We start from the raw sequence: 24035 nt of genomic DNA on the forward strand, positions 1-24035 counted from the left end.
AGTGGATTTTGACAGTTGGCTTTTAGGCCGTAATCATATGTTTGTCGAGAATTTTCATGCATTTTCTAGCATATACTTCTAGTAAATATTCAATGAGTGGATAGACCGAATACGTCCAATGCACAAAATTTGCAGCAGAAGAAACGAGAGGCAGATCAAAAAGTATGATATCGGTGATTAAAAAAAAGTTCTGCGTATGCCTGGTCCAGACATTTACAGACTTAAAACAGTAATAAACTGACCGATTTTCTTCAGAAAATAATAGATGTGTCCCAGCATGCAAAGAATTACGAATCAAATACCGTTCATACTTTTACCATTTAGATTTTTTTTAAGAAATTTAGAACTTAATCTTTCACGGAATCTTTTTGGTCTTTTTCGGAGTAACGAACCAATGATCTCTAAATGCGCAGGTATCCTTCTGTTGATCAACAGCATGCGGCAGCTGTTCAAATCGTAAAATTATTTCCACAACTTAGTAATACGCGAGTTACACCAACTGCTCCTGATGAGGTTTGTTATTCTATGCTTATTTAATTTCTCTAATATAATTATAATTATTTTCATGCTAGTCATTTTTCTTTTGGCGCAACGGAGGCAAGGAAAAGGGTGCTCATACTGGCATGATATTTCATCGCATCCGGAATGTCATCAAACAGCTACCTGCAGAAAAACATAAATATAATCGAGGAACTATGCCTGTAGAAGAGTCCGTTTCAACTGAACTTGTAGAGCGGGCTCAATTGCTCCGAGTAATGCTTGCATCGGCATCAGTAGCAGAACATATTTGTGATGAAATGGACCGATGCTTTCCAGTCCTCAAACTGTTATTAAAAGAAAAGAAACCCGTTAATGATATCTTGGATATGTTTCCACACCTGTGTTCATATGAAGGATTGGTGGTAACATGTTTATTTTTTATTATTTACTATTTCACTTTATGGTATTCACGGAACATATGAATATTTATATCATATCACTTTTTCTAGATTCGTCAAATGTTTGAGAGATTGTATCCTAACAGAACAGAAGGTCTCAAAATCGAGGATGTCTTCTCTCAGTGTCTATCTTATTCACCGTCCAGATTCTCTAGAGTAGAAGATGGTGAGATATAATTTTTTTTAATTTAGCCCAAAGGTCTGTCATAAAATTTTAAATTTGTAAAACTATTCACAGATCACATTCGAGGATGCTTGAGAATAATTTCTCATATGCCAATTCGCGGACAAAAAAGAACGCTGGTAGGCTGTCCAACTGTAGGCGAAGAACATTCGGCTTCAATTTTAATTCGTTGGATTGGGGTAAATGCAATATAATATACATAAGGTTAGATGTAATGATTTTATATCATCATTAGGAGTGCTTAGATACATACGTGGCATCCCCCGCAACTGATTCCAAACTACACATGGTGTGCGTAGCAAGCCCGATGAAAAGAGGAATTTATGCCGTCATTTGTGAGAAAAAAGTTATATTCGAGACTAACAATTCTATTCATGCAGTGGAAATTTTATTCAAATGCCACGCAGTTCTCGGAGTGGAGGTGCCACCTAATTTTAGAATGTTTTGGGACTTTCTGGCATGTGCCATATATAATATAATTCCGCACAGTCAGAGGACAACTGTGAATAGACTCGTCCAAACTTTTATTGAAGTTTCCCGCGCACGTATTGACAACAAATAAAAGGACAACTTTTTTATACAATACTTACTAAAAACCATAAAATTTAATAAACAGAAGTTTCTTTAATTATTATTGTAAAAATATTCCATAAGAAAAGAAAGACTGCATTGTGTTGTATCCAAAACAAAATTTTGACGGCCAATTTCTTCACTGGATGTAAACCGGTTTAGTTCCAGTTCAAATGCAACAATCGATCATGAACCAATTTAAATAGGAATCGGTTGTTGCATTTCCACCATTCCATTCCATTCAGAATTGCAAGTCATAATCCGGATGTTTCTCAGTAAAGTTCAGTCAGAAATGAGCCGGAATTCCGGCTGGCTCCAGTCAGTATTCCGGCTCCAGTGACACAACCTATTCTAACTAGAATCGGTTGTGTCACTGGAGCCGGAATACTGACTGGAAACAGCTGGAATTCCGGCTCATTTCCGGCTGAACTTTACTGGGTTTTAATGAAATATTGCACTCATAAATTGGGTAATATTCTACCCAAAAACTGAGGAATTACAACTGGCTTTGTTGTCTATTCAAAAATTGGGTAAGCTTCTGCTCATAATATGAGTAAAAATCGATCAATTTTTGGTTTTGTTGAAGTTCTACTGAACCCAAAATTTGAGTAATGTTCAACTCAAAGTCTGCGTAATAATTACTTAATTTTTGGTTTTGTTAAATTTGTACTGAACTCAAAATTTGAGCAATGTTGAACTCAAAATCTGAGTACTAGTGAAGCACTTTTGGGTTTAGTGTAGATAATATTGTACTCAAAAACCGAGTAATAATTACTCAGTTTTTGGTTCAGGCTGGCTTACTCAAATTTGAGTAACTCCGGAATTACTCAATTTAAGGGTTGTTCCACTTTATCTGGAAATGGGTGGGATTAAACTCATTTTTGAGTAACTTTTTACGAGCGTGTAGCTTCGGTTGTGTCACTGGAGCCGGAATGCAAACTGGAACCAGCCAGAATTCCGGTTCATTTCCGGCTGAGCTTAACTGGGATCCCAGTAAAGTTCAGCCGAAATTGTGTCACGAGCCGGAATGCTAACTGGAACAAGCCGGAATTCCGGCTCATTTCCGGCTGAACTTTACTGGGATAGGGTTTCCAATGGGCTGTCAAAATCTTCTGCGTCAAAATAAAATAAGTTAGTGTGTATTCGTAATTTATTGTTTATTTGCAATTTTATTGAGTACTACCATGTTAGTACAGACTTTGTAGGTCGAGGACGTTTATTCATCACCAAAAAATTGTTTTGAAAAGTGCCGTTTCTTGAATATGTGATATTTATTTTTTAATGTCCGAGTGATACATGCGTAATTAACATATAGCTCAGACCTAAAAATAAACGTAATCACCATTCAAAAAGAAGTGTATCAATGATGCCCGGAAGACTAGGACTACCAATAATGCATGAAAATCCTCTATGGATTTCCTGGCATGACTCCAACTGGATCCCTATTTTAAATCCGACCAATGTTCTGGACTACTTTTCGGAAAAATCGAACCCTTTCTATGATCGAACCTGTAACAACGAAATTGTTCGTATGCAGCGTCAGAGCATAGATATGCTGAGCAACATGTCGGGAATTGAGTACATTTTGCTACACGTTCAAGATCCTATTTTGTACGTAATTCGGAAACAGCATAGACATAATCCTACGGATGCGACGCCAATAGCGGACTACTACATCATTGCGGGTACTGTATACCAAGCGCCGGATTTGGCAAGTGTATACAATTCACGAATTCATTCATCTGTACATCATCTGCAAAGTGCTTTTGAAGAAGCTAGTTCTTTTTCGCGATACCATCCGAGTAAAGGGTATTCATGGGATTTCTCTGTCAATAAAGCAATTGCAGAGAAAAACAAGCATGAAAAAAGCAAAGCTACACCTGATAAAGAAGAGCCAAGTTCGCTTTTCCAACGCCAACGTGTCGACATGCTGTTAGGAGATCTGCTGCGAAAATTTCCGCTACCGCTTCCTCAAATCCAGCACCAAAGCCATCCTAACCAGAACGTAGTGGCTAACACAAATGATGGCGCAGATGGGTCAATGGAAAATGGGTCGGAAATGTCGAACATCAAACAGGAACGCATGGAGCACGTGCCGAACAAACGCAAAGATAGTCCAAATATGTTAATCAAGGATGAGGTAAGAAATGATATGAAACCTCCACCAGAAAAAAAGAGTAAGAATAGACTAAATGAAACTGAAGCAAGACAAAATACAGAATAATATTTGAATTTATCGCCTAACGAGATTATAATAATTTCAATTTCAATAAAGGCTTCAGCGTGTTTAACGAACCCAATCATATATAACTGGACTCAAGGATTTGGTTTGATATTATCTCGATTGAATTCCGATGACCGCCTTTCTAACTGGTTTTGACTATCATTATGTCAGTAAAATCCATTGGAATATTTCTTGAAATCAACTCTGGTTTGAGCCCCTGTTATAATTTTCCCTATTCTATCACATTCTCATCTACATAGGACATGCGTCAATAATCAACATTAGCGCATTAATTTCGAGGCTCATTCGCCTTCGAAAAAGAAATTGTAGTATATATGCCATTTACCAAAAAGTGTTTAATAATAGTTGTTTGAAAAATAATTTCTTCAAACAAAAAGGCTAAATAAATATCATTTGCCTAATGACATGAAAATCTTTGATCAATTCGCTTGCCCCCTTTTTTAACCATGAGTTATGGCTTGTTTCATTTTTTTATTTACTAAAAATGTTATGCTAATTACGTGCTGTAGCGTATCATTAACATTAAGTTTTCAGTTACTGAAAAAAATATAAAATAACGACTATTTCAAATGCCATATCGCTGAATGAATTGCAATAGCTTAGTATGGGAATTTTGTGACTACATAATAGAACTGTAACGTAAGTTTCTCATTCAATATTTATTAGATCAATGAAGTGAATCGAAAAAAATCTTAATCCTTTCTTAACTGCACAACTTCCTCCTTGATGCCATCTTTAGTGATAACGTTGATGATAACCGAATCCCCGGTATAGATATCTCGCTCGGTAGCCGAAATGAATGTATCCTTTATAATGGATACAGCCTTTTCAAGCTGTAACGCCGCTGGTTGCACATCAACCATGTTCTTCAATCCGATCTGATTATCGAGCACCGGTTGTAGCAACGGTCCAGCTGATCCACCGGCACGATATGTGGTCTTCTCGCAGTGTCCAATGGGATCGTAGCTATAAATCACACCTTTACCATCCTCATCCAGTCCGGCCAGAACGTTAGACACATAATACGGGAAGAAACGTCGGTTGTACATCAGAATCGATAGCATTTGGGCTACCGCTGGAGTGGTCATATTTTTCTGGTGCTGATCTTTGTACATTTGCATACGAACTTTGACCAAACTGGTCAAGGCCAAAGTATCACACCAACAACCGGTCGAAGCAAGTACTGTTCCAGCAGATAATCGGAAGAGCTTATTTTGAGTTCTTGTATGAATAGAATACCCAGAGCTCAAACGAGTGTCCGCACCGATTACTGCGAAATCATCTCCGGCGATGGCGACGACACTTCTAAACAAGATGAACAAAATACATTGTCATTTCATTAGGATCATAACCTTAAAATTGAAGAAAAACAAAATACTAACCCTCCATTTGACTCATAAGGATAAAATTGAACTTGACGCACTCCAGGAACTTCATATTCAGGGAAATTTTCTAGACCAAGCATTTTAATGTCGTGAAAACTTGAAGAAAATGCACAAAAATCAAAACTGCTGACTGTTGATTATACACCGTAGTTTCAGGTTTGCAATTACAAATCTTTTGACACTTGAGCATCTCTGTATACACGGTAAAAATTTTATTTTTATGTTATAAAGCAATGTGCTACACGGTAAAAAATCCTAATGTTGGTGGAAAGTGATTTATAGTTGATTCCGCACTATTTGCCCAACATTTTAATGCGATTTGTTAATCTGTTGGAATAGATCATTTCAAAGCACTACGAAATCAACAGCAAATCACTTCCATTTCAAATGTGTTGCACATTGATTCTGATAGATCTTGCATCTAGGGGCAGATCACTCTAGAAATGTATATAACAAATTTGCATCAAATTAGAAAAAATGCATTTAATTTCCTTTTTTGCATCAACTTTGCACTCCTTCGCAGCAAAGTTTGTTTAACAAACGTCAAACAAACAAATGTGATTCACTTTGTTCGACGTTTTGTTGAATGTAGGGCTAATTTTTTGTAGGGTTTTGAAGTCTTACACGCAACGCAAAATATATTGTACGCAACGCAAAATACATTATGAATTTCTATATTAATGGAAAGAAAGGCATTTAATTTAGCTTATTTTTAAAAATGCATCGCAAGTGATCTGCCCCTAGTCTTGCATTCAACTATATACGTACTCATTACGGTTACCTGAGAACAAATCTAGGAGCAGATCACTTGTGATGCATTTCTAAAAATCCTCGACTTTAAATGCATTTCTTTCTATTGAAATATAAATTTAAAAGTGCATTTAGCGTTTTGTATAAGATGTCAAAACCCTACAAAAAGCTATAGCCCTACAACCTAATTCCAAAAAAAAAAACAAATAATTTCAAGATGACCTTACACCATCAATATATTGATCAATATATGTTTTATTGCCAATATTTCTGCTCATGTAGGGTCCGCTTTACACGAGACAAGAATATTGCCAATAAAAATATTGACAAGACTGCTTCAATCCGTCAATTCCATTTGAGTTCTACAGAATCAATATTTTCACAATGTCCTTACACCATCAATATATTGATCAATATATGATTTATTGTCAATATTTCTGCTCGTGTAGGGTCCGCTTTACATTCACATTTCATAACTATCCAGCGTTTTACGTGCCATAATGGCGGTCTAAATTGTTCAGTTCGTAATACGTTTAAAGAGACCCTACACGAGACAAGAATATTGTCAGTAAAAATATTGGTAAGACTGCTTCAATACGTCAATCCCATTTGGATTCTACAGAATCAATATATTAAAAATTGTACTTACACGATCAATATATTGGTCAATAATTGGTTTATTGTCAATATTGCTGTTCGAGTAGGGTCCTAATTGCCTTTTTTGACAATAATCGTTTACGCCAGCTTGACAGCAACGCCCAGTTGAAGATGTCAGGCGTTTCATTGAATGAACATCCAACGCATTGGACTAACGTACTGAGCGGTTGACGTAAACGATTATTGTCAAAAAAGGGCCATTAAACGTATTACGAACTGAACAATTTAGACCGCCATTATGGCACGTAAAAAGCTAGATAAGGTAAATAAAACCCAATTCTAGAACAATACACACATATAACTTATGTGTGCGCATACATAGTTTATCCAGTTGACACATAGAAGGTATGTATGCGCGTGATAACATTAGCATTTCTTCTTCATATGGATTTTAAGTGGTTTGAAGCAAATAGAATTAACGTTTGGATTTTTTTCAGTGTATACACGCAGAAAAATTAAGCATATTTAAACCAAAAATTCGACGAGAACATTTCAAATGGGCCGATAAACAAAACGTAAACAATTCCGGTTAGTACTTACTTCAAATGGACACTAACAAAGCTTTATACATACCTTGAATAAGCAGATTCTGAAGCCTGGCTGTTGGCGAAATAATGGATTATCGAAAAGGCGCATAAGCAAAATAACTTGTTTTGCTTGTGTTCCCTTTCACTTCCCCTCAAAAATTAACGGTTCATATACACCAAACAACAAATCGGAAAAAACTTTTTTATGGGCCCTTTTCTTATTGAAAAAGACTATACTTAAAAAGGGAACAAAAACATCGTAACACCAACGAAGGGATCAAAATAAACGTCACATAATTATTTGCTGTAAACCTAAGAGAAGAGAAGACAATCGCGTAGCCAATATGATCCAGTCCTAACCTCAATATTGAACCAGCTTCTGATTGGTCGTTTTGCCAGTCAAGAGCGTTCATAATATTTTCAAACGGGATGAAAAACAGTGCTGCTGAATTTATTTTGGCTACATTTCATATACATGAACATTTCATGCAAATTGAATAAATACCCTGAATGACGATATAACTACGTGTATTGTTAAGAAAGACACAAATAAACTTAAAATTCAATTTTTAAATGCAGCTAGTATTGTGAATTCTTGACTGAGGGTCGATATTTGAGGTACAATTATTTTCAGCAATTGTGAAAATCATGCAAATGGAATCTGGCAACGATGGATGCTTGTTGTCTTTGGAATTACGACAGGGCCTGGTTGATAAAATTAAGAAGAGCAAGAAGCCTGTCGTCTCTTCTCTTAGCTGTAAACAAAAGGGCTCACCCGCACGCACTATAAGCCTACGTCTCGCCGAAAAGGGATTATGCCCAGTTAAACTCATTCCGGAACCGGTTCGGATTTCTGAATGGAGTCATTATGGATACCAAATCAAATGCAACAACCGACTCCGACTCAGAATCGGTTGTAGCATTTGATTTGTAATCCATACTGACTCCATTCAGGATTCCGAATCAAATTCCGAATGGTTTGACCGGGTGGGAGAGGGCACAAAATCAGGCTATGTTTCAAAAGGGACCAAAACTTTTATCTACAAAAAACGTTCAAAATACAATTTTAATAAATCTGGTATATTATTCGAAAAAAATGGTTAATTTAACACGGCATTGAGTTGTTTGGTCCTTAAATCAAGCTCCTGTTCATAAATGGGAATATCTCGACAAACATATGATTACGGCCTAAAAGCCAACTGTCAAAATCCACATTGAATGGAAATTCCAGACAAACCGTTACTAGTCGAACACAGTTCACAACAGTTTATGAAAGAGAAAACTTTTCTCTTTCGTTTACTACCAACATCTGTGATTGGCGTGTAACGGTTTGTCCGGAATTTCCATTCAAAGTGGATTGTGACAGTTGGCTTTTAGGCCGTAATCATATGTTTGTCGAGATATAAAGTACGAGGCAATTTTTTATACGCCATTTTCTCAACATGAGCATATTGTATATAATGCCTTATGAAATGTTGACGTCAAAATCTCGCTTCTAAGCAGAAATGCCAGATTTGCAGACAAGTCTGCAAATTCGCAGACTTTTAATTTAAGCTGCAGATTTTTTTGATGACGCAGATATTTGCAGATTTTTTAGTTTGGTTGCAGATATTTACAGATTTTTGAATATAGAGGCTTTTGGTTACACTAGCTTTCCTGACATTTTTTGTTCTTCCCAGACATAAAATTATTATTGCAGACATTTGAAAAAAAGTACCTGGCATCTCTGCTCGTAAGCTAACATCACTTAAACGTCATCGTAATTTTGTTTTGCTTTTTGAAGCGTCACCCGACCAGTTTGTTTTGTACGAGTACATTTCGGTTGTACCGCAGAATTTGTTACACATTCTGAGCATAATTTACGTAATGACCATGTATCGCTCGAGTTTTTTCTGTCGATCTTTTGTACGATTTTCGAGCCAACGTGGACTGGCGCCAGGAGAGCAGCGGCTCACTGTGGTTCGTCGATATGCAGGTTCATCCGGAAATCATGCTTCTAATGGAACGCTTCGATTAGCACTGAAGGGAGCTGCTGTGGGCGCTCTGCTAGGCACTGGCTGGTCTGGCTATAACTATTTTGTTGGTAAGCCCGCTGATCATATGATACACGAGAAAATAGGCCCAACCTATCTAGATAAGATGCCGGACGTCAAAATAACCAGAAGAGTGAAAAATCCGAAGGATGATTCTGGACTGGAACTAGTGTTGTTTCAGTTTCAGACATGCCCGTTCTGCTGCAAGGTAGCATTTGTCATCTGTAGGACCCGAATATTCTACTAATATGTATTTTGTTCCAACAGGTCCGATCTTTTTTAGATTACAGTGGCCTTTCCTATTCAGTGGTAGAAGTAGATGCCGTACTCAGACAAGGCATTAAGTGGTCCGATACAAAAAAGGTGCCAACTATGCTCGTTAAAACTAAAACTGGCAATTACGTTCAGCTAACCGATTCCAGCATGATTGTGTCGGTATTGTCAAGTTATTTAAATGACAAGAGCCAAGATGTTGGCGAACTGGCTAAATTTTATCCCTCTATTACATACATAAATGACGCGGGACGGAAAACTAATGACATCATGAACAAGTACTTCCTTATGTTACAAGACGCAAAACGCCATTCGACCAACGACCCGCAAGAGTAAGTTCGTTCGGCTTCTATTGTTAACCAACTATAAATTCATCTTATTTTCTATAGAGAAGAACGAAAGTGGCGCTCGTGGGCTGATGATCATTTGGTACATCTTATTTCTCCCAACGTGTATCGAAACAAGGAGGAGGCATTGGAAACATTTGAATGGTTTTCGGACGTCGGCGAATGGGACGTACACTTTCCAAAGTGGGAACGGAACCTGATGGTGTACGTCGGTGCACTGGCCATGTGGGCTATTAGCAAACGACTGAAGAAACGCCATCAACTTACAGACGACGTGCGATCGCATATTTATGACGCTTGTGATAGGTGGATCGCAGCGGTGGAGCAAAAGAAGTCACCGTTTCTGGGTGGCAAGTCACCTAATTTAGCGGATCTTGCAGTGTTCGGCATACTTAATAGCATGGAAGGATGTCAGGCATTCAAGGATTGCCTAGAGAATACAAACATTGGCGGATGGTTCTATGCGGTACGGAAAGAAGTGATGAGCAATCGAGGTCAAGTAGTGTGAGCGATGTTCTATTTTGCTGTAATTTGTTAATATATTTTAAACCTAAATGATCTTTCATTGTTACGCGAAATCCTCAACAATACATATTACACGGCTCACTTACAATTGAAGTGTTAAGCCATATACTATTTCGTGTCTTATTCGATGCAGCTGACGCTAAAGATACGTAGTCGACGGTAACTTTCATTGTACTGAGCGAAATTAGGTACAATGTTTGCACAAATGTGCATTAAGTTTGTATTAAATTTCGAAATATTAAACAATAATCTGTGCATCGATATCTTATCCTACAACTAAATAAATCAATTTCAGATCCTCAGAAATTTTTTTAAAGCGATGTGGACAATCGAAATCGGCAAACCGAGTCGAATAATAAAATAAGTAAGTTTAAGTTATAAGTAGGTATATGCGCGCTGCATATTAGCCTGATTCATCACTCGGTGCTGATTGTTTGAATGCAAAGGAAGTACGGTTGCTTGAATATACATCGAAAGCGGTATACTGAGTAGCGCGGTATAGAGGATAACCACAGACTAACAGACATAACACTATGAGGGAATTCCCTCAAAAAACATCGATCCGACAATTTCCCCAGAACACTAGCTCCACCTTTTATTCACAGTCCCAATCACTCATTTACTGGTGGGTTACCCCTCAGGTTTGGGGACAATTTTTCACTAGTGGTCTATCCCCCATATGCTTGTTCATATGTCAGTGGTGCCATAATTTCAAATGTGGTCACAGTCCCAACTACAAATATATTTAAAATGACCGTTAAAGCGGGCGAAGCTTTGTTTTTGTGTGTTATGTCTGTTAGTCTGTGGGATAACATTAAATTTTGTTCTTCCTTCACACGACGAATGAAGACAATTTAAGCTGTACACACAAGGCGATAGGACACACGCTACAAACAACATTCACTATGGATTCGAACACTGTTGCTGTTGCCGCGTTGGAGCTACAACAAAATCCATAGTGAATATTTTTGTGGCGTATGTCCTATCGCCTCGTGTGCGTACAGCTGAATTTGTATTTTTCGTATTCCCGAGTTACAAAGCATTAGTTCTGCAGAATACTGATTATCGCTTTATGGAAAGTGTTGTGTGGTGTAACACATTTCACCCGGAGGACTACGTGTGTTTAGCTCATTTCACAGAGTAAGCTTACAAAAACTCGGTGCTAATTGAACACTGGTTATATTTAGGGCGGCCATATCAGGCGAGTAAAAACCCAGGATAGTCGAAGGTGAGTCGTCAGTGAAGGACCGGAAAGGAATCTTCAATACTAAATATACGTCATTAAAGTAAAGCATAAACATCGACGGTCTAAAGTAGCTTCCTTGGGCTATTCTTGATGTAGAAGTAAATGTGGGTTCCTGACAATCATCTTAATCACAATTATGTTTCGATCTGTGCTGACAGTCAACCAGTGAGTTGTGAATGAATGTAAGTATCAGGAATCAGAATACATTGGCTCAAATGGCACGTTCCCCGTATGTAGTCGGGGATTTGTGCCATGCCGTGTTTTTTCATCATTTCCTGAGTGGAAGGAAGGGAGAAGGAGGAGGGAGGAAGCAGAATTGGAAGGGTGGGAAAGATAAAAACCCATAAACAAAAAAATTAAACAAGCAACAGGTAAGTTAAACTCACATGTAGTTCAACTCGCCTGCGAGTAAGCCTAAAGCTCTTTACTACATGGGATAAGAAACTTTAATACACTCAAGTTTTTTTTTACGCGGTTTTTTTTGCGCGGTATTTTTTTACGCGGTTTTTTTTACGCGGATTTTGAAATTTACGCGGTTTTCATTTACGCGGATTTTGAAATTTACGCGGTTTTCATTTACGCGGTTTTTGAAATTTACGCGGTTTTCATTTACGCGGTTTTTGAAATTTACGCGGTTTTCATTTACGCGGATTTTGAAATTTACGCGGTTTTCATTTACGCGGATTTTGAAATTTACGCGGTTTTCATTTACGCGGTTTTCATTTACGCGGTTTTCATTTACGCGGCTCGTATCCCCCGCGTAAAAAAAAACCTGAGTGTATGTCTCTGAGTATCAGTCGTCCAAACATGGTGTCGGCTATGTAAGAACGACCGAAAACTCGAAATCGCAATTTCGCTATTGCTGGGCAATTGCATATGAGATGTTATAAGGTTCAGTAGTCGGATTCACAAAAATCACATGAAAAATGTTCAGCGTGCTGAATAGTTGCCATGCGATAATTGAGTTTGCAGTGGCCGGTTAAAGCGCTGGCCAGCATGCGCAGTGGATGTAGGAAATTTTTCGAAATCACTGGGCATGGTTATTCGGGAAACGCCTTCGTTTGACGAAACGTTTGTAGATTCCTTCAATAATTGCGGTGCTGGGACGAAGCCCAGGACCGTATTTTTTCTCTTATTAAACGTGTCGAAATTGGCAGGACGGGCTCAGGACCAGCGAAGTCAATCGCTGAACCTGCCCTGGCCAATTCGTCAGCCCATTCATTTCCTGTAATAGCGGAACGTCCGGGCAGCCAGATAAGGTAGATAGAGTTGACAATGCTTAGTTCTTCGATTTGGGTTCTGAGTTGTCTGAGCTAAGGGCCTTGATTGCAGCCTGACTATCGGAGCAGAAGTTTATAACTTTGCCGGACAAGCTCTGTTGAAGGGCTGATTGTACCCCGCACATAATCGCAACGATTTCTGCTTGGAATACAGGACAGTATCTATCTAGTGATTTCAGGACAGTAGATACCAGCACTATTTGAGAACCGTCAGTTGAACAAACCACTTTTGTTTGTTGTTGTCTCTTCATATAGCCAGACAACCACTCCTCTCGAGAGGAAAACTTCACATGGAATGTCCTGTAGCGAAAACTACATGTGAGTGTAATATCGCTGGGAACAAGAATATCTTAACCCCATGTAACCATTTATGACCACAATCTTGTATGATTGGTAGCAAGATCAACATGGTTACTGTTCCAAAACCCACCAAGGGGTTCCCCTAGTCGATTTAACAGAATGAACGCATGGACGTTCTAGGCGAGAATTTGTGAAGTTTTTTGCCCGCGTCGGTGGTAAAACATGATGATGAGTTATGTTCTATCAAAGACCATGCGGTAGACTTGGGTGCAACGCCCAACTCTTACTTAACAGAAGGTAAAAGACTCTTCACATCTCCTTTCGATCATGACCATATGAGCCTACCTAGTCCTAGTTTTCCGTTCGAAGTTTATAACTGATTCACTCTAGAATACCTATCAGTCTTTCAATTTCATTGCTTTCGTTTCTCATAGTCTTAAATTTGCCGAGAATAGCCAGCAAAATCGATATCCATGAAATTTAGTCGCCAAGTTTTCTAAAAAGAGGGCCCAGTTTGTATATTTAGTATTTCGATTTGCTATCACATTGAATGTAACATCAAAATGCTGCACCAAATGAGGTGATAAGCATTTTCATTACTTCCGATAATGAGCTATAATATGATACAATGCTTTTGAAGCCATCAGAACTCATTATGCGGTAGATATGCTTAACAATATATACACTTAATAACTGTTACAAACAGTTATTGTAACTGTGACTAAACAGATATCGCGAGTTGTGAGCTCCGATATGAGACGAACCGGTAAAGCTGCTGGTAAGGACGAGATTCCGGTTCTCAAACACGGTAGTGAGCAGCTGCACCAAACAATCCAAAGCATTATTCTAAGAATATGGGCGGACGAAGAATTGCCTGCTAGTTGGCTGGATGGACTCATTTGCTCTATCTACAAGAAAGGGCACAGACTGCAGTGCTCTAACTACAGGGGGATATCCCTATCCTGAACTCGGCGTACAAAATACTATCGCGTATCCTGTTTAGCAGACTGAGACCGCTTGAGGGGTCCTTCGTCGGCGAATACCAAGCTGGTTTTCGTGAGGGCCTATCAACGACGGATCAGATGTTCAGCCTGTGGATGATCCTAGACAAATTCCGGGAGTGCAACTTGCAGATCCACAATCAGTTCAATAGTTTTAAGGTGGCATACGACTCAGTGAAAAGAAATGGGCTGTGGCAGATTATGTTAGAACATGGTTTTCCGGCGAAACTGATTAGACTGAAACGTGCGACGTTGGATGGTTAAAAATTGAGTATTCGGATTGCATAAAAGTTCTCAACCTCATGTGTGACCTTAGATGGACTGAAGCAAGGCGATGCACTTTCAAATTTGCTGTTCAATATTGCTTTTGAAGGAGCTATCAGGAGAGCTGGCGTGCAAAGGAACGGAACTCACAAGGTCGCATATCCCGAGCCAACCCCCCCATAGTCATGGTCCAATTTCACCCCCACTGCATGGTGTTTTGATAGTATTCTAAATGGGGTCAAGTTATGACAACACCATCCGATTTAAAAACCATATTTTGGTGTATTTATGGGTTATTGAGACCATTTGATGGTATTTTCATGGTCGTGGAACATGGAATGGACCATATTTATGGTCTTTTCAAGGGGTTGCATGGTGTCTGAACCCATGAGAATTTGCTCCTTGGTTTTGTGGCCTTCGTGACTTTTAAGAGGGAGACAGCGATGATAGGCTTAGTCATCATCTCAGCCAAGACAAAGTACATGGTCGCAGGTATAGAGGTAGTGCTTGATGGTAACTTGTTTGAAGTGGTCGAAGAATTCGTTTATGTTGGTACACCGGTGACTTGCGACAACGAGGTTTCCTGTGAGGTAATAAGGCATATTGCTGTATTTTAACTGCTTGTGTTGGCGTTTGGTGTTCAACGAAGCATCGAAATAAATACACTTTTTGACAGGTTTTTGGATGATTTACTACTTGTTCAAAAGGAAATTTCATAATCTTCACAACGCCTTATAAATTGTCAAAATAGGTCGTAAACTACCAGAGTTATAGAAATATGAAGAAAAACGGGCATTTTGACGTTTTTTAAAGACATGTTCTATAAAAAATAAATATTACATAATAAAATGGGTGTGATCTTCTGGTAGCAAGCTACGGCAAGTTTGATTGACCGGTCTTCTTTGATTGTGCATGATGCATTTGTAATACAAACCGGAGCAATTAAAAAAAGGTCGATCGTGTGTTAACTCAGTTCATCAGTCAGTCAGTCGAATCTATATTGAAACAAAAACGCCAAAAAGCACCCTATGTATGTACACAACGCAACCGTTCGTATACAGCCGGAAGGGTAATTTAGAAGTTTACCACAAAAAACGTTTCATACTTCAATATGATATGAAAAAGGCATTTGTGTCTTTAACAAAGCTTCTTGGAGTGATATTTTCTAAAACATTTCCAATGATTCCGAGTCTGAATAGGAACTGCTTAAAACATTTTAATTTTAAATCCCACTGTTAGGCGGATTAGCCGAAATGTAAAAGTAGAGGATTTCTTATCCAGAAATTTTCCGTAAGACATATGCAGCACAATATTTGCGAGCTGATTATTTTTGGCCGTGTTGTTATAATTCTGAACCACTGTGAGACGCAACACAACAGAACGTTTCTACTCAAAAGAAAGGTGTCATGTCCGCGCACGCTCTGCCTTTAACGTTGCGTGTTGAGCAAAGGCACAGCCGCAGAAACGCTACTGCTATTGGGTGTAAAAATCGCGCCCGCTGTCTTCAGTGCAACTGATGAGAAAGTCACTCGCCGGCTAGGGCGCGCGATAGTATGCCCACACACAGTTTGATCAAGGAGGAAGCAGCGAGCGGTACATACACGTGTATTTATGATGTATGCTCTGGGCTCGGGTGGACGGGAAGCTTCTTCGCGTTGATCGCGCGTCCGCTGAGAGCATAGTTCTATTTTGAAGAAATATAAAATCCTCAGTTGTGCGCTGGCGATCGAACCGAACGGACGTGAAATAGGAATAGTAAGTAGGGAAAAGTGGAAATTGTTCCCAGTGAAGTAGGAAAGAATATTCAAATGAGCAACTGATTCAGATAAGAGGAGTGGAATATTAAACTTTGTTACTTGGTGATAATTAGTGCACGCCGGGCCTGGAGAGCGGAGGTAAAGTGGATTTTGTTCGACCAAATTTAAATATGTTAATCACGTTTTGCTGTTGTGCAAGATTTACTGTTGATCGTTTGCAAAGCTCGAATATAAGATTTGACTATGAATATTCGAACCAATGGACGCATGATCATTTGAGAGAAGTTTTGATTCGTAGTTATTTAGTGGAATTCAGTGCGATGATCTCATGTGGTAGAGTGGTTAAGGAATCCTGAAGCTAAAACATCAGCACGGCGACAGCGAAAAGTAGCATGGAATTAGTGCTGGTCAAAAGTGCACCCAATTGGATAATTTGAGCCAAGGAGTTCGTGCACCTCTTCTAGTGATCATGCATGCACCTAACTGCAGTCATCGTCGCTGCATAAAAAACGAACGAAGCAAGTGAGAACGAGAAAATTGATGAAGATGCATTCATAGCTGGCCGTCGCTTTTCCAAAGACTTGTTGGTCGTTGTCGTTAATCTTTTTTGTTGTTGTTGAAAAAAAGAAGCTATCGTGAACCTAAATGGAAACCATGAAACCAGAAAGTTATAATATATTAAAATGTATGAATGAGTTAAGAAAAGGCATGGAGAAGAGCAAGAAGACGCTCAAATTCGTATTAATCTCTGGTTTGGTTGGTTTTCTGGGACTGTGTCGATGATGTGATGTTTGGTGCTGGTCTGACCGAGCTGGGTGTGGTGAAGTGGAAACATATGTGTGGTAAATTTAGAATTTTATGCTTGTCTAGTTCTTTTTGAGTTCGAGAGACCGGTTGTGTTGTGATCGTGTGTGGATTTGTACAACTTCACGGAAAGCATGCAAAGCAAGGAGGAAGAACGGCTATCGGGATTTAGTTAAAGTAAACAGTGAATGTTTGTATGGTATGGTATGGTGAATCTCGAACCGGTGGCACCTAGTCGTAATGCAAACTTTGAGCGATCATGTTTATTTTTGTTAATTTATATCTGGAAGATTGCGTAATTGTACAAGTTGAATGGTGGCGATCTTCGATATGGTTTATGCGCTTCGTAATTTTTTCACTACATAATAACAGCATCTATTGAATGATTCGAAAACTTTTTTTATTGACTGATTCATTATTACAATTTGATGTAATGATCAAAAATTAACGCGAGCTTCTTTGTAATCAGTTGTGAAAAATGAATCTTTCTGAAAATGATGCCATTACTATCCTATTATATTCGCGCCGAACTGCTGACAACAATTGATAAGAGAAAACTTTATAGGGTGATGAGCCCTTTGGAATCAATTAGGGAAAATTCCGCATTATTTCCTTAATTGCTCGGCCTACATCGTCTATGAATACGAATTGTCTGCATCAATCTCTTTGATTTGCTCCTAATCAAACATTTATATTAGAGGTGTGCGCCGACGAAAAATATTTTTGACCGGCGGCGGCGGGCTAATCGGCATGACGACATTCGCCCAAATTGGCGCAGCACGGTGTAGGATATTTTTTGATGAAAACGGGAAGTAGAAACGACTTCTTGCTCAAACCTTGCCTTGTTGGATGTTGTATCTGGATGTTTCAATACTAAGCCAAGGATTGATGACGTCTGCGATTTCATCAGCTTTCAATATAACAGTGGTTTTCAAACGGAAATAAATTATATATGAGTAAATATAAATGAATCTTGTTGTATACGACTGAGTTTTCGTGAAGTGGAATATTTTTTGAAAATGGAGCTTAGACTAATAGAAGTCACCTTTCTTCAGAACCATCATCTGCACAATGCAGTACTGATATCATTTAACACGTTAGACCAAGCAGAGAAACTCGTTCGCAGAACAACCTAAAACACGTTGTTGAAAGTAACAGCGTAGGTATTAAGATTCCCGTGTAGATGAGAAGTGACAATATAGAAGTAAGGCAACATGACCTATCACCGCGTATCCCTCCTAAGCTAATTGCAAAATGCAAGTCGGAATACGAAGTAGAATTTGTTACACCTGATCAGAGCCGTACTGTGCGGTTGGCCAGGATGGCCCCCGCCAAGGGCGCCATCCTTGGGGGGTGCTAGAATATTGATCTGCTTTATAAAAAAGTGAGGTTAGGTCGTAAAATAAGTCAGGATAGGAGTATTTTTCCCAGGTACACACAGAATTAATGTTTGATAGTGGAACTGAAAAAGAAAACCAAAGCAGACAGCAAAAATACGCATAACTGAGACAACCAAAATCACCAGAAGACTACGCTACGGTCCTGTTAGTCCAAAATAAACAACGAGCAAGACAAAGACTTCAAATTTCAACAAAAAATTATTCCGCTCGTTTTCTCAGTTTCATTGGAAGAAGGGATACGGAAATGTGGTCATGTGCAGTAAAGCAAGCCACCTTTTTAAAGCTGTAGCAAGGTCGTAGAGTAGGATAGATCAATTATTATCGAAAAGATAACCCCATTCCGTACCATGAAGTCTCCTCGATGGTGATCCGAAATATCACCAAGTTGCCGGTTCCCAGCCTAGGCCTAACCAATCTTGCACTAAGTTGAATATCTGGTTCAAATGTCACATGAGATTTTTGGTGTTCCTGGAAGCGTTGGGAAGTCTTTGTCAGGATTGCTACATTGAAATCTGTATTTTTTCAAGAAAAATCTGTAAATCTGCACTGCGGGAGAAAAATTCTGTATCGAAAATCTGTATTCAAAAATTAAATAAAAGCAATAATATTTTTACAAAGAAAAATTAACCAACCGATCACAAATATAACAATGAGATTGATTTTAGTCTTTATCAGGAGAACAAATGATATTTAAATTTGGCATTTTTGTTCCACGCCTTAATGGTTGCTTAAGATATGAACTTCATAGGGTACTTTTTAAGTGTTATTCAAAATTCTTATAGGCAAGGTACTACGAACCTACACTAAAAATCTGTAAAATTTGTATTTTAGCAAAAAATCTGTAGTCTTCTCTTGAAAAATCTGTAAAATACAGAATAAGCTGTATATGTGGTAACCCTGCTCTTTGTTTCTTTTCAATTGTCTAAGATCAGGTGCTATTTGCATCGAATTTGTGGCAGAGCTTTCTCTTGCTGATATTTGTTGGCTTTTCAAGATAAAAAAAACCTGTTTTAATCCACCTAGCGGTGCGATTGTGCCTTTCTCAATCATGAACACGAGAATGTTTGCGTTGTTTATATTCATTAAAAGCTTTCAAATGCATATATTACATTTTATTATTATACATGACATGACAACTATATACAAGAAAACAAATCATTATTAGAGTTCTAAAATTTTGCAAAAGAAAAAAACAGCCACGGTAATATTGAACTGAAAAAAGGTGCGAAATCGGCAGTCCCAAAAAGTCGATTTTTATAAATAATTTTTTTTCGATATAACATAAAATCTCGACGTTTCATGCATTTTAAAGATGTTTGGCATCAAAAATACGAATTCGATTTCTGAAATTTCATGGGGTCCCCCTTTGAAAAAAACTTTGAGTTCCGGCTTATATGGGAAATTCATATGTGACCGGACGGTTCAGTCTATATTTCCGGAACCATATAAGCGATCCGTGCAAAATTTTATAGACATCTGTGGAGATAATATAGCTATCATTTGGGACTAAGTTTGTGAAAATCGGCCCAACCATTTCCGAGAAACTGATATGAGTTTGCTAGTTTCGAAAGATGGACGCTTTTCCCGGGCACTTCCGGAACCGTCTATGGTGGTCAATGTAGTCAACGAAAGTTTGTTTGGCCGTCGGTGACCTAGAACTGCAAATTTAAGTTGTTTGAGAGACATTTTAGCAAAATTTTTACCTTTTTTGTTTTTCATCGGAGTATCGGTTTGAATTACAATTTGCTATGTGATCGCACGCCACAACGCGTAACTTCGGAACCGGAAGTCGGTTGGGGATAAAATTTAATAGCCATTTACGGGGACGCAACATCTTTCATTTGAGACTAAGTTTGGTTGATTCGGTCTAGCCATCTCCGAGAAACCGATGTGACGGTTATTCTGAATTTGGATACTTCCGCCGGGGCTTCCGGAACCGATGATGGTGGCCAATGTGACCAAAAAGACTTTGAATGGCTGTTAATGACGTAGTACTACAAATCGAAGCAGTTGTGGTCACATTTTGGAAAAATTTTCACCATTATACATTCATTGCAGAATTTATTAAAGTCGACATTTTCTACGTGATCGTACTCGTCACCCTGTGATTCCGGAACCGGAAGTCGGATCCATTAGAAATTCAATAGCCTATGGGAACGTTGCACCTTTCATTTGGGACTATGTTTGTGAAAATCGGTTCAGCCATCTCTGAGAAAAGTAAGTGAGATTGTGTTCGCGTACACACACAGACGCACATACACACACAGACATTTGCCGAACTCGACGAACTGAATCGAATGGTATATGTCACTCGGCCCTCCGGGCCTCCGTTAAAAGGTCGGTTTTCAGAGCAATTGCAATACCTTTCTATTGAGAAAGGCAAAAAATGTTACAAGTAGTCATTTGCTTGTAATACTGCATGCATGACGCGCGCCACAAGCAACCGATCATGAAGACGATCCTTGTCGAAGAAGACGAAATTGGCAGGGCGGGCTCAGGACCAACGAAGTCAATCGCTGAACCTGCCCTGGCCAATTCGTCAGCCCATTCATTTCCAGTAATACCGGAATGTCCAGGCACCCAGACAAGGTAGATAGTGTTGACAATGCTTAGTGCTTCGATTTGGGTTCGGCACACGATCACTAGCTTGGACCGTGATTTGTCTGAGCTAAGGGCCTTGATTGCAGCCTGACTATCGGAGCCGAAGTTTATAACTCTGCCGGACAAACTCAGTTGAAAAGCCGATTGTACCCCGCACATAATCGCAAAGATTTCTGTTTGGAATGCAGTACAATATCTACCTAGGGAGTGAGCTTGTTCCAATCTCATTTCACGACAGTAGACACCAGCACGTCCCTCCATCAGAGAACCGTCAGTGTAACAGACCACTTGTGTTTGTTGTTGTCGAAAGGGAATCTTCACATGGAATGTCCTGTAAGGAAAACTACATGTAAGTATGCTATATTTCACCCTAAGGAGGAAAATTTGGTAAAAACCAAAATTTCTCACTAGGGTGAAAATTTGTTAGTAAAACCAGTCTTTGCACTTGAGGGCACAAAGTCAAGCCGGCGCTAATCTATTCCGACAAAAAGTTAGTGTCGGTATCTGATGAGGCGAAGCCGAAACGGAACTGTGTACATGTGAGTGTAATATCGCTGGGAGCAAGACTATCTTAACCCCATGTAACCATTTGTGACCACAATCGTGTATGACTGGTATCAAGATCAACATGGTTACTGTTCCAAAGCAGTCTGTATGCACATTATAGTGCTTCTTGTTTGAGGTGTATGTGTAATGGTTTGATATTTAGAAGTGCCTCAAGAGCAGCAGTCGGAGTTGTGGCGAAAGCACCAGTCAACGCCATGAGCGCCATCCTTTTCAGATGGATTAGTTTTGACTGGACTGTCAAAACTCCGCTTTCTTGATTCTGAACTCAATGTGAGCAGACCAATTCAGTTTGGAATCCAATATAACTCCGATTGTTATTCGCTGCTTCGTGAAAAGAACCATTGAAGTTTTGCTTGGGTTGACTGATGATTTGACTTGTCGACACCACTATTCGACAGTTCTTAATGCCTGTTGCATTAAGTCAAAGATTGTTCCGATGCAAAGTCCAGTAATTAGTAATTGGTAATCGTCAGCAAACCCGTAGGTTGGAAATCCAAGCTCATTAAGTTTCTTCAATAAGCCGTCGGCTACCAAGTTCCATAACAAAGGTGACAGAACGCCACCCTGAGGACAGCCGCAAATACTCAACTTCCGTATCTCAGCCTGTCGCAGTGACAAGCAAAGAATGCAGTTACTAAGCATTGCGTTTATCTAACTCAAGATACATGCAGGTATCCCATGACCGCGCATCGCTTCCAGAATAGACTGGAAAGACACATTGTCAAAAGCACCCTCAATATCTAGGAGTACACCCAAGCTAGATTTCTTGAGCGAGAAGGCTTTCTCAATGTTGTAAACAACATCGTGAAGCAGAGTGATAGTGGATTTCCCACACTGATATGAATGTTGCATTTTGTACAGTGGATATTGAACTAAACTAACGTTCCTGATGTGATGATCGATTAACCGTTCCAAAGCCTTCAGAAGAAAAGAACTTAAGCTGATAGGCCTAAAACTCTTGGTTTCTTCATAGCTTGAGCGCCCCCTTTTGAAAATAAATCTAACAGTTATTTCTCGCCATGCTTTCGGGATATACCCGGTAGCAAGACTGGAAAGCATAATCTTTTTCAAGACATGTTTAAGAATATCAAATCCCTTTTGCAGTAGCACGGGGAGTATTCCATCTTTTCCGGGTGATTTGTATGGAGCAAAGCTGTCAACTGCCCACTTGACCGATTCAGTGGAAACCAATGTGCGTGCTAACGCCCACGAGTTCAAATCACCAGAATGAACATTGTTTAGCTCCGGATCGATACAACCTGGAAAGTGTGTGTCGAAGAGACAACTAAGAACATCTTTTTCGTCCGTCACATAAACACCATCTCTGGTTTTTAAGGAGTTCATCTGAAAATCATTCGATTTCGAGAGAATTTTATTTAACCTGCTAGCCTCGTTCAGACAAGAGACATTAGTGCATATGTTTTGCCAGCCAGCCCGCTCTGCAGATCTAAGACATTTTTTATATGCACTACGAGCTGACCTGAAAGCCCTAGGATCATCACGCTGACGCCGGTTCCAAGCTCTTCTCATAACTTTTTTCATTCTTTCAAGCTCAGCCCCCACCACGGGGTTCCTCTAGTCGTTTTAACAGTACGAAGCGGACAAGCTTCTTCGTAGGATGCTACTATGAATGAGTTTGTCGTATCCATGACGTCATCTAAGTCGTCTAGTTGACTAATTGTTGAAAAATATCCATGAAATTTAGTCGTCAAGTTTTCCAAAAAGAGATCCCAGTTCGTAGATTTAGGATTACGATATGTTACCACATTGAAGGTGACATCAAAATGATCGAAAAATATATATTTATGATTGGATAGAGACGGTTCAGATTCATTTGGAACCTGCCAATTTCCCAGCTCGTTAGAAATTCTATCAGAGCAATGCGTTATGTCTAACACCTTCTCCCTCCCAGACCTCGCAAAAGTTGGTCGGTCTCCCACATTCAGAATAACGAGGTTTGTAGTACTTATGTACTCCATCAGTTCAGAGCCTCTCAGATTGATGTCTGAGCTGCACAACAACTAGAGAACACCAAGCGAGTTGGGATGTTAACGCAAATAGCGAGCCATATCAGGTTTAAATGGGACACGATCATTTGATTCCCACGATTTGCGAAGAAAATAATGGTCCACTGTGTCTGAGATTCGCTTAACACAGTAAGGGCAAAACCCAAAATGCTCCGTGCGCGACTGGCATATTTTAAACCCTTCAGTCATCAAGTCCTCGGCACGGAACTACACCTTGACTTAGGGTCTCCTACTTTCAGTCGCCTCCTAAGACATGGGAACAAGACCCTAGTGGCTCAATTCTTCGCCGGATACCACACGGCCTCTGGGCAGGATCGTTTGTACACTTCGAAATTTGATCATCGAAACTCAGCA

The 24035-nt window shown here is 39.3% G+C and overlaps 5 protein-coding genes across 5 annotated transcripts in view; 4 read left to right on the plus strand and 1 right to left on the minus strand.

The window, feature by feature from the left end:
• The first annotated feature begins 244 nt into the window (after positions 1-244).
• Positions 245-1236, plus strand: LOC131691309 (uncharacterized). Its single transcript, XM_058977601.1, has 3 exons — positions 245-513; positions 573-902; positions 990-1236. Exons 1-3 carry the CDS (start codon positions 406-408, stop codon positions 1113-1115), a joined length of 564 nt encoding a protein of 187 aa, XP_058833584.1. The 5' UTR covers positions 245-405; the 3' UTR covers positions 1116-1236.
• A 1576-nt stretch (positions 1237-2812) lies between these two features.
• LOC131692279 (mediator of RNA polymerase II transcription subunit 6) lies at positions 2813-4007 on the plus strand. Its single transcript, XM_058979241.1, has one exon. It carries the CDS (start codon positions 3056-3058, stop codon positions 3914-3916), a length of 861 nt encoding a protein of 286 aa, XP_058835224.1. The 5' UTR covers positions 2813-3055; the 3' UTR covers positions 3917-4007.
• A 570-nt stretch (positions 4008-4577) lies between these two features.
• On the minus strand, positions 4578-5497 carry LOC131692332 (proteasome subunit beta type-1). Its single transcript, XM_058979314.1, has 2 exons — positions 5320-5497; positions 4578-5242 (listed from the first exon to the last, which is right to left on the minus strand). The coding sequence occupies exons 1-2, from the start codon at positions 5400-5402 to the stop codon at positions 4630-4632; spliced, it is 696 nt and encodes a 231-aa protein (XP_058835297.1). The 5' UTR covers positions 5403-5497; the 3' UTR covers positions 4578-4629.
• A 3520-nt stretch (positions 5498-9017) lies between these two features.
• On the plus strand, positions 9018-10464 carry LOC131691821 (prostaglandin E synthase 2). The gene is made up of 3 exons (XM_058978485.1): positions 9018-9497; positions 9557-9894; positions 9952-10464. The coding sequence occupies exons 1-3, from the start codon at positions 9123-9125 to the stop codon at positions 10415-10417; spliced, it is 1179 nt and encodes a 392-aa protein (XP_058834468.1). The 5' UTR covers positions 9018-9122; the 3' UTR covers positions 10418-10464.
• A 5762-nt stretch (positions 10465-16226) lies between these two features.
• LOC131694305 (laminin subunit alpha) overlaps positions 16227-24035 on the plus strand; it is a 30531-nt gene continuing 22722 nt past the window's right edge. The window contains exon 1 of the mRNA XM_058982929.1: positions 16227-16420. The gene's annotated coding sequence lies outside the window, so the exon portion shown is untranslated. The remainder of the gene's footprint in view (positions 16421-24035) is intronic.

This window comes from Topomyia yanbarensis, chromosome 3, assembly GCF_030247195.1.
Source record: "Topomyia yanbarensis strain Yona2022 chromosome 3, ASM3024719v1, whole genome shotgun sequence".
NCBI classification, from domain to species: Eukaryota; Metazoa; Arthropoda; class Insecta; order Diptera; family Culicidae; genus Topomyia; species Topomyia yanbarensis.

Coding starts and splice junctions, on each gene's coding strand:
- LOC131692332 (XM_058979314.1), bottom strand. CDS start 5,402: ATGCTTGGTCTAGAAAATTTCCCTGAATATGAAGTTCCTGGAGTGCGT. Junction 5,243..5,319: donor CCTTATGAGTCAAATGGAGG/GTTAGTATTTTG, acceptor CATCTTGTTTAG/AAGTGTCGTCGCCATCGCCG.
- LOC131691309 (XM_058977601.1), top strand. CDS start 406: ATGCGCAGGTATCCTTCTGTTGATCAACAGCATGCGGCAGCTGTTCAA. Junction 514..572: donor CACCAACTGCTCCTGATGAG/GTTTGTTATTCT, acceptor TTTTCATGCTAG/TCATTTTTCTTTTGGCGCAA. Junction 903..989: donor GTTCATATGAAGGATTGGTG/GTAACATGTTTA, acceptor CACTTTTTCTAG/ATTCGTCAAATGTTTGAGAG.
- LOC131691821 (XM_058978485.1), top strand. CDS start 9,123: ATGACCATGTATCGCTCGAGTTTTTTCTGTCGATCTTTTGTACGATTT. Junction 9,498..9,556: donor CATGCCCGTTCTGCTGCAAG/GTAGCATTTGTC, acceptor TTGTTCCAACAG/GTCCGATCTTTTTTAGATTA. Junction 9,895..9,951: donor TCGACCAACGACCCGCAAGA/GTAAGTTCGTTC, acceptor TATTTTCTATAG/AGAAGAACGAAAGTGGCGCT.
- LOC131692279 (XM_058979241.1), top strand. CDS start 3,056: ATGATGCCCGGAAGACTAGGACTACCAATAATGCATGAAAATCCTCTA.